Source organism: Parus major, chromosome 26 (assembly GCF_001522545.3).
Source record: "Parus major isolate Abel chromosome 26, Parus_major1.1, whole genome shotgun sequence".
NCBI lineage: Eukaryota > Metazoa > Chordata > Aves > Passeriformes > Paridae > Parus > Parus major.
In genome coordinates, this window is record NC_031795.1 from 4,802,302 (window position 1) to 4,812,467 (window position 10,166).

Here is a 10,166-nt window from a genome sequence, read left to right on the forward strand (position 1 = left end):
ATTTCTCCCTCACCAGTTCCCCTTTTCCCAACTTTTTTCCAACTTCCCCCTCACAAATCCCCCTTTTCCCAATTTCCACCTCACGGTCTCCCCTTTTTCCAAACTTCCAGCTCCCCTTTCCAGTTCTCCCATCACCCTCCAATGTTCATCCCAATAAAAAAGGGCAATTCCCAAATTCCAGGCACATCTGAGGCCCTTCAGGGAAGGGTTTGGTTGATTTAAAACCACTAAAAGTCACCAAAATTTTTGGGAAAAGCTTGGACGGGCCCACACTGGGAAAAAGCGGAGTGGGAAGTGGAAAGAGAGGGAAAAAAAGGGGAATATTTAATTTCTTTGGAACCCAAAAGAGGGGAGGAAGAAGACACAAGGCTTCAAGTGGTTACACACCTGGTTAGTCTGAATATCCGTGGATCCGTTACTCCTGGATTTGTAATTGCTTCTGAGATTCCCTAAAAACCACCACGGCAGCCCGGCCACATCCCATTCCTCAAAAACCAGATCCAGCTTGGGCTTTTTGCTTTTGGAGAGGTTTTCTATCAAGTCTTTGTCTACAAGAGCCAAGCAGAGTCCGAGTCATTGGGTAAGAGAGCAGCTGAGAAAAACTGGGCTCAAATCTGAATTTTTTTTTTACTTCTGAGAGCTCTGGGGTTTGGATAGCCCATGTGGAAAAAATTCCTGCATGAGCCAGGGAACATCCCAGTGTTCCCAGAGCTCTTTTACTGGGACAGGATGAGTTTAATTTCAGGTTTCACCACAGAAACACAAACATTCCCCAGCCTGAGTGGATTTCTTGAGGGATTTTAAATGCAGAAATTATTGGAATTCAGCAATTTGCAGCTCCTGAATTCCCAAGAAGTGGGGATCCATCCCAAACTGATCACTCTGGATTTCGGGATCACTTTGGATCTCCCTCCCTTCAGTGCCTGGAGTTCCCCCAAGGCACAGCCAAGGCTGCTCTGTAAATCCAGGGAATTTCCAGCTCTCCCATTTGAGCTGGAAACAAGGAGCTGCTTTTACCCCTGAGCTTCCCTCACACAAGAGAATAAAAAGTGGAAAAACAAGAAGATTATTCCTGAAATCTCCACGAATGACCCAGCAAAAAAAATCTCATTAAAATACAACAGATCCATGAAAAAAATCCTCATTTTTGTTCAGTTCCCTGCTTGGTTTGCAGGGAACGACTGCAGCCAGCCCAGGTTGGGCTCTGTGTGCTCAGGAGCCTCCCTTGGGAAAGGGGATGGATCCAAGGATTATTCCAGCTTTTAACACACCCTCCAGCAAGGTCTGGAGGATTTTTTTTCATGGCATTGCTCGGAGACAGATTGGATTTTAGGGCTCAGCCTGCCACTGCATTCAGATCATTTGTTTATGGGATAGAAAATAAGAAAACATCTGTGGTGAAGTTTGCAATTTCTCAGCTTTTACCACCAAGATTTTTAAGGATTCTACCCCAACCCAGGGCTTTTTTTGGAGTCTCCCAGCTCCCTCTTCCAGCATTTGCTGCCGTGTGTCCCTCTCAGGAGGTTTGGAAATGCTGTGATGGTGCAGAAATCTGTCCCTCACCTTCACAAGTGTCACATTTGGGCTCTGAGGTAGCCGGAGCAGAGGTTTTGCTGTCACCCTCCAGGATCCCAGAGTCAGATCCTTCCTCCTGGCTGTGCTGCAGGAAGGAAAAAGCAGGAATTAGCCCAGCAGAGCTTGCAGGGACAAGGGGATGCAGCACTTCCATCCCCAGGCACCAGCTGCAGGACGGGACCGAGCAGGTAGGAAGAGGAAATAATTCAGAATAAAAACAACTACCGACTACTTCTCGTTAAAGCCTCTGCAATCAGTACAAAAAAAAAACGAGGAAAAATCTTCAAGCTTGGCAAAAGTCCTGCAGTCCCTGATTTTGTTGACTGACAACTCCCAACCCTCACTCCAAACCACACCTGGAAAAAAACTTTGGAAGATTTTTCCTCGCTTTTCACCTCTACCTGCAAAGCCGCTGGAAACAAATCCTAACTAAGCACAGTGAATTATTTGGCAATTCCTACTGGTAAAAAAAAAAAAAAAAAGAAAAAGATGGGATAAAAAGAGTGGGGGGGAAAAAAAAAAGCAGGAAAACACTGCTGGAGAAGCTGAGGCCTGGAAGTGCTGCACCCCAGAAAAACGCGCTCAGAGACTGGCACTCTGACACGAGGAGAACAGAGAAGGGCGGCTCTGTCCCTGCTCTGTGGACTCCGAGAACTTCTCAATTTTAGGGGAATTTTGGTTTATTTTTCTCTCAGGAAGGTGAGGAGCAGCACAACCAACGAGAAAACCAAGTTCTGGCAGTCCACCATGCAGGGGTACAGAGAAGGGGCGGCTCTGTACGAGAAAAGAACCCACCGGGCAGTGGGGTTTACCTGCGGCTGGTCTGGGCTGGGCTTAGCGACGCTCTGCTCCTTTGGGAGAGTCTGTGCAGCATCTGCAGATGGCAGGTAAAACACAAGGAAAATCCTTCCCGGGAATCCCCCGCTCGCACACCGCACTCAGCCCGGCCTTGGAGACACCAGCCAGGCTTGGCAGAGCTCGGGGGGTCCCTGGAGAGCTCCCACGGAGAGGGGGTGGAGGGGTTTTGGGGAGAAGAAGGTGGGTGAAAGCTCAGTTTTTGGGTTAAAGGGGAAAATTATTCTTGTTCTTCTGGTTTTATTGTGTTTTTCCTTACAGTCGTATTAAATGGAAAATTGGATTTCTTTTTTCATGTATTTTTTCCTGTGTTTTTCCTTATAGAATTCAGAATATTCTTCCCCAAAAGGAAAAATGAGTCTCATATTCCCAAAGGGAAAAATGATTCCTATATTCCCAAAAGGAAAAGATTCTTATATTCCCAAAAGGAAAAAAATATTCTTTTTCATGTATTTTTTTCCTGTGTTTTTCCTTATAGAATTCAGAATATTCTTCCCCAAAAGGAAAAATTATTCTTATATTCCCAAAAGGAAAAATGATTCCTATATTCCCAAAAGGAAAAATGGTTCTTTTCCTTATAGCCATCCCAAATGGAAAAATTGATTTTTTTCATGTATTTTTTCCTGTGTTTTTCCTTACAGAATTCAGAATATTCTTCCCCAAAAGGAAAAATGAGTCTAATATTCCCAAAGGGAAAAATAAGTCTTATAGACCCAAAAGGAAAAATAATTCCTATATTTCCAAAAGGAAAAATGATTCTTATATTTCCAAAAGGAAAAATTATTAATTCCCCTATAGCCATCCCAAATGGAAAAATGAATTTTTTTTCATGATTTTTCCTTACAGAATTCAGAATATTCTTCCCAAATGGAAAAATGATTCTTATATTCCCAAAAGGAAAAAATATTCTTTTCCTTACAGCCATCCCAAATGGAAAAAATTGATTTTTTTAATGTATTTTTTCCTTACAGAATTCAGAATATTCTTCCCAAAGTGAAAAATTATTCATTTTCCTAACAGCCACTCCAAGCTCCAGGCCTTTTCCACAGGAATTCCTGGTTCTCTGAATATCCATGGATCTGTTACTCCTGGATTGGGAATTGCTCCTGAGGTTGTCTAAAAGCCACCAGGCCCTTGTGGAATTTTCCCTGGAATTCCCAAGGCTCTTTTTTTACATCCACGGAATTTCCACCAATCCCATCCCAGCTGGGAAATTCTCATTTCCCCCCTAATTTTCCTGCTTTTCTAACCGAGGTTCTTTGATATCAAAGTGGAAAAGCAGGAAAATTGCATTGGGAAATATGTCAAAATATTACAGATCCACCAAAAATAAAAAATAAAATCTGATTTTTGTTCAGTTTCCTGCAAACCCATTCCTCAACCAGAATTCCAGAGGGAATCCTTTTTTTTTTGGGAATTCCTGAGGATTCCTGCTCTTCCTGAAGGGTTTGGGGATGAGGAATAAAGAGAAAAGGAAGGGAAATTTCATGTACAACGCTGGGTCCAGCTGATGATGCTGCTCCCAAAAGTTGATTAAAAGGCTGAGCTAAATTAACGAGAATCCAATTAACAGGAATCCTCCTGGCCAGTGGCTTCCCTTTCAATTTAACAGGAAAATTCCCTGCTGGATGAGGCTGATTCCCAGCAGGGATCACACATGGACAGGGAAGATCTGAGAACTGGCAGAAAATTCCTTTAAATGGAGCAGAATTCCAGGATCAAAATTAGCAGGGATCTATCAGCAATTCCTGGGGGTTTTTTTCCTGCTTCCATCGCCTTCCAGGATTTTAATCCCTGATGGAAAACAGGAGCCAGGCTCATCCATCACTGCTGGGAGACTCAGCCTTCCAAAAATCTGATTTTTCAGGGGGTGAAAATACTCCAGGTGATGGAAAGTTCCCTTTTGGAGATGGAATATTCCATAAAAAGCAGCCTGAGGGTGAGGGATTCCTAAATTGTGGGAGGCAGGCTTGGGAAAGGTGGGAAAGGAAGGGGGAAGTGGCCAAGGAAAGGGGGGAATTAGACAAGGAAAGGGGGAAAAAAATTAGAAAAGGGGGAAAATTAGAAAAGGAAAGGGGGGAAAATTAGGAAAAGGGAAAAATCAGACAAGGGAAGGGATAAAATTAGACAAAATATGGGGAAAATCAGGCAAGGAAAAGGGGAAATTGGACAAGAGGGATAAAAGACAAGTGGGAAAATTAGAAAAGGGGGGAAATTAGTCAAGAAAGGGGGAAAAATTGACAAGAAAGGGGGAAAATGAGACAAGGAGGGAAATTAGGAAGGGAGAAATGAAAGAAGGAAAGGAGGGAAAAGGAGCCAAATGAAGTCATTCCTGTGCTGGGCTGAAGGAAAGCCAAGAGCTGGAAAAGGAGGGGAAATGGATGGAAAAGGAGGGAGAATGGATTGGAAAGGGATGGAAAATTGATGGAAAGGGAAGGAAATAAGCCAGAAAAGGAAGGAAAATGTACAGAAAAGGAAGGAAAATGGATGGAAAGGGAAGGAAAGAAGCCAGAAAAGGAAGGAAAACAGCCAGAAAAGGAAGGAGAATGGATGTAAAGGGAAGGAGAATGGATGGAAAGGGAAGTGGATGGATTGGGAAGGAAAGAAGCCAGAAAAGGAAGGAAAACAGTCAGAAAAGGAAGGAAAATGGATGGAAATGGAAGGAGAATGGACGGAAAGGGAAGGAAAATGGATGGAAAGGGAAGGAAAACTGATGGAAAGGGAAGGAAAATGGATGGATTGGGAAGGAAAGAAGCCAGAAAAGGAAGGAAAACAGTCAGAAAAGGAAGGAGAATGGATGGAAAGGGAAGGAAAATGGATGGAAAGGGAAGGAAAGAAGCCAGAAAAGGAAGAAAAATGGATGGAAAATGAAGGAAAACGGCCAGAAAAGGAGGGAAAATGGATGGAAAGGGAAGGAGAATGGACGGAAAGGGAAAGAAACAATCCCTGTGCACTCCAAGGTTGCTCTGCCAAGCGTGGTTGGTTTGGGCCACACACACACACAGCCAGGCCTAACTGTGCCCCAGGAAGGGCTTTCCTGAGCCAGGCCTAAAGGGAGGCCAGGGCTGGCCCAGGAACGGCCACATTCCAAGGAAAAGGCCGGAGATTGGCTGGGAATGCTCAGCTCCACACACGGCTTTGCTCGGGGAACGGCACTCACACAATTTTCCTACAGCTAAAAAGAGTCCAAAGAGAATTCCAAAGATTCCTCTAGAAAAGAAATCGAAATATCCTTGAAAAGAATCTTCCAGAAAAAAAAAATAAAAATAAATCCAAGGCAGAAAGCGCTGAAGCCTCGAGGGCCAAGTTTTGAATTTTAATTGGATTTTTTAATTTCTCCACACGGGTCTGAGCCCTCCTAAAGGTTTAAAATCTGTTTTATCTCCTGAAAAAAATGGGAAATGCAGCACAAAATTCCACAGCTCTGCCAGTGGAGTTTATTTTTCCCAGTCCTACAACAGGAACCGGTTTTAAAGAAGCCCCCCAAGCTCAGGTTAATTTGAGGATAAATTTTCCTCTTCTGATGGAGTTGGATTTGATTTCTCCCACAAGCTGGGGAAGCTGCAAGGTTCAACATTAAAGCCTTGCAGGGTTTTTAGGATTTAGAGTTTTAATTTAGAGATAATTTAAATAAATTAGAGATTTATTTCTTTTATTAAAGAAATTAGAGAGAATTTAGAGAGGGGTTGGGTTTTTTTTTTCCAGGCTTTGAAAACTTAGAATTTTTTATATTGATCAAAATATAAGTGAGAGCAAGAATTTGCAGCTCTAAAGCTGAAAAAATATTGAGAAATTAATGAAAGATTGATTTTGATCAATGGAAGATTGGTTTCAATCAAGGAAGGATTTCAGGATTTTAGGATATCTGGATTTTAGGATTCCTGGATTTAGCTTTGGCCCAAATTTGGGGGATTTTGGCATCACTCAAACAGCTCCTGGCACACAGAAAAGACACAAACTCCGAGAGATTTGCTTGGAAAAGCTTCTGAGAGAAGTTTTATTCCTCCTGCAGCCACAGGATTTGGGATTTTCCTGGATTTGGGTACTTACCAGCACAGAGCAACATTTATGGAATGGGAGCAACCTACCTGGGAGTGCAGCAGGGCTGAGGTTCCTCTTCAGCATCTCGTACACGGGGCTGGGGAGGAACAGCAAGATCCCTTTTAGAGAGAGCCCAGGAACCACAAACACACTCATTTTTTATACATTTGTCTCTAAAAACCATCAGGGAATACATTTTCCTACAGATCCCAAAAATCGCTGAGGTTTTTCCTCTGGAGAGACCTCAAAAAACCAGTGGGGTTTTCTAACAGAAACCACTGAGGTGTTTTTTTCCTAGAGATCCCAAAAATCTCAGGGATTTTTTTCCCTTGAGAGATCCTAAAACCCACACTGAATTTGTCCCTGGAGACCCCAAACCCACATTGAATTTATCCCCAGAAAAACCCAAAAAAAACCCAATTAATGTTTTTTACATTCCATTCTGGGTTCTGGGGTTTTGGTTTTACATTTCTCATCACAACCCTCAGCACACGACTCTGATTCCAACTGAAATTCACCACCCAGACTTGGAGAAAACCCAGAACCCCAAACCAAAACATAGAACCCCAAAACAATGACCCAGAACCCCAAAACCAAGACCCAGAACCCCAAACCAAGACAGAGAACCCCAAACCAAGGCCCAGAACCCCAAAACCAAGACCTGGAACCCAAACAACTACCCAGAACCCCAAAACCCTAGACCTAAAACCCCAAATCCAAAACCAAGACTTGGAACCAAAAACCCAGAACCCCAAAAACCAAGACCCAGAACCCCAAAACTAGAAACCTAACCAATACCTAAAGCCCCAAAGCAAGACCCAGAACCCCAAACCAGAATCCAGAACCCAAACATAGAACCCCCAAATCCAGACCCAAGACCTAGAATCTAAGACCTAGAACCCAAACCTGGAACCCCAAACCAGAACCCAGTACCCCAAAAACCCAAACCTGGAACCCCAAACCAGAACCCAGTACCACAAAACCAAGACCCAGAACCCCAAAACTAGAAACCTAACACCTAGAGCCCCAAAGCAAGACCCAGAACCCAAAGCAAGACCCAGAACCCCAAACCAGAATCCAGACCCAAGACCTAGAACCTCAAATCCAGACCCAAGACCCAGAACCCTGAACCCAGAACCCCAAGACCCAGAGCTGCCCTTTCATCCCACTGGTGCCACCTGACCAAAAATGAGATTTTGATGAGATTCCCCCCCGAATTCCCAGAGGAAAAGGGGGATTTCCCCTCACCTGGGATCCCGCAGGGAGAAGCTCTGCAGGCCCAGCAGCTCTCCCAGCTGGTCTCCCCCGCAGTGAACCAGGTGCTGCTGCCTCTTGTCGTAGAGCTGCCGGCTCAGGATGTACTGACCCAGGAAATGCATCACCTGCAGGGACACAGAGCCTTCCCTCAGCCCCACAGACCTGGGAATTCCCTGGGATGGAGCCCTGGCATGGAGGGGAACTGCCAGGGATGGAGGGGAACCAAAGGTGCCCCCAAAGGAACCACAGAAAGTCCACAAAAAGTGACACCAAAGTGGTCCTGAAGTGCCCCAAAGGTGTTCCCAAAAAGTGACTCCGAAGTGATCCCGAAGTGAACCAAAAGTGTTCCCAAAAAGTGACTCCAAAGTGACCCAAAAACTGACCCCAAAGTGATGCTGAAGTGACCCCAAAGTGCCCCAAAAGTGTTCCCAAAAAGTGACCCCAAAGTGACCATGAAGTGCCCCAAAAGTGACCCCAAAAAGTGACCCCAAATTGATCATGAAGTGCCCCAAAAGTGTTCTCAAAAAGTGACCCCAAAGTGACCCTGAAGTGCCCTAAAAGTGACCCAAAACTGTCCTGAAAAGTGATCCTGAAGTGTCCAAAAGTGACCCCAAAGTGATCGTGAAGTGCTCCAAAAGTGACCCCAAAGTGTCCTCAAAAAGTGATCGTGAAGTGCCCCAAAAGTGTTGCCAAAAAGTGACTCCAAAGTGATCCCAAAGTGCCCCAAAATTGTTCCCAAAAAAGTGACTGCAAATTGATGCTAAAGAGCCCTAAAGTGACCCCAAAGTGCCCCAAAAGTGACCCCAAAGTGATCCTGAAGTGCCCTGAAAATGTTCCCAAAAAGTGATCCTGAAGTGCCCCAAAAGTGTTCCCAAATTGATCCTGAAGTGTCCCCAAAGTGTTCCCAAAAAAGTGACCACAAATTGATGCTGAAGTGCCCCAAAAGTGACCCCAAAGAGACCCCAAAAGTGAACCCAAAGTGATCCTGAAGTGCCCTAAAACTGTTCCCAAAAAGTGCCCCCAAAGTGATCCTGAAGTGCCCTGAAAATGTTCCCAAAAAGTGACCCCACAGTGATCCTAAAGTGCCCTAAAAGTGTTCCCAAAAAGTGCCCCCAAAGTGATCCTGGAGTGCCCCAAAGTGCCCCCAAATTGATCCTGAAGTGTCCCCAAAGTGTCCCCAAGGTGGCCCTTGAGTAAAAGGGGAACATTTTCCAGGAGGGGTTGAAAACACCAGGAATCCCATTGGGAATCCCACGGCACATCCCAAAAACCCCAGGAGCTCAGCCCCACCTCCTTGAGGGTGAAGGTGTCGCCCTGGGCGCCCGCAGCCTGCAGAATCCTCAGGAGGGGAACTTTGGGAATCACCTGGAAAAACACAGCAAGGTTCGGTTGGAATTCCGGGAATCAAACCTGGAATAATCCCAAAAAAACCCCCAAAAAATTTGGATTTAACCCCTCCCCCGTTTGGATGTTTTGAGCATTTCTTTTGCTCAGATTTATTTATTAATTTCGATTTATTTAAATTTTTTCTCTATATATTTTTATTTATTTATTCATTTTCGTTGAGCACAATAAATTTTATTTATTTACTCATTTCAATTTTTTTTATTTCTGGATTTGGCTCCTGTTTCAAGGTCCTCAATTTTCCTCAAATGGAAAATCCAAATTTATTCTCACTCCCAGCACATTCCCTGATGTTGGAAAGATGTTTTTTCTCCCATGGAATTGGCTCTTGGGAGGTGGAATTTCTGATTTTTTTAATTTCTTTTTTTCCAGCTGATTTTGATTGTTTGTGAATTTCTCTGCTCTTGATGGCTTTTTATTCCAGGAAAACTCCAGGAATTTTGGATAACAGGAATATTCTGAGTCCAAATAATCCCTAAACTACCTCAAAAAAAAACCGTGGGGATGAATTACTAAAGAAAATTCAATAAAATTATAAACATTATAAATTTAATTCAATTCTGATAGGCAGAAAAATCTCCAATATTTAGAATCTAGCTCCAAGAAAAAAAAATCCAGCAGAAAAATATCCATAATTCCATGGTTTGATGTCTTTTGTAATTTAATTAAAAATTAAATCAATTAAATTAATTTTATCATTTTTTTTTCCTTGAAAATATTCCTAAATCATGGAAAGAGAACAACTTGGGATAAATCTCGATTCTTTTTTAGGATAAATTCTCCAGATTTAAAGATATTTCGTATTTCATTAAAAAATCACTGCTCTGAGGAGGAAATGATGGCAAGGAGGGGTAATTAGCTGCTAATTAGCTGTCAATTACCTGATTGGCTTGTCCGAGGGTGATCCTGCAGGAATTCCCAGCTCCTGGATGTTGGGTGGGATTTGGGAAACTCATCCTGGCAGTGAGGAGCTGCTCAAGCACCGACCTGAAAATGGGATTTTGGGATTAAAATCCACCTGGAAATGGGATTTG

At 43.5% G+C, this 10,166-nt stretch overlaps 1 protein-coding gene across 3 annotated transcripts in view; it reads right to left on the reverse strand.

Moving 5' to 3' along the window:
- The window catches only part of MDM4 (MDM4 regulator of p53), an 18,848-nt gene that overhangs the window by 3,889 nt on the left and 4,793 nt on the right, over positions 1-10,166 (reverse strand). For all 3 annotated transcript variants that reach the window (XM_015650738.3, XM_015650737.3, XM_033519882.1), the window contains exons 2-8: positions 10,014-10,119; positions 9,019-9,093; positions 7,720-7,853; positions 6,519-6,568; positions 2,388-2,449; positions 1,564-1,660; positions 388-548 (exon numbers count right to left, since the gene is read on the reverse strand). In XM_015650738.3, coding sequence (XP_015506224.1) covers positions 388-548; positions 1,564-1,660; positions 2,388-2,449; positions 6,519-6,568; positions 7,720-7,853; positions 9,019-9,093; positions 10,014-10,088 — 654 coding nt within the window. In that variant the 5' untranslated portion in view covers positions 10,089-10,119. The remainder of the gene's footprint in view (positions 1-387; positions 549-1,563; positions 1,661-2,387; positions 2,450-6,518; positions 6,569-7,719; positions 7,854-9,018; positions 9,094-10,013; positions 10,120-10,166) is intronic.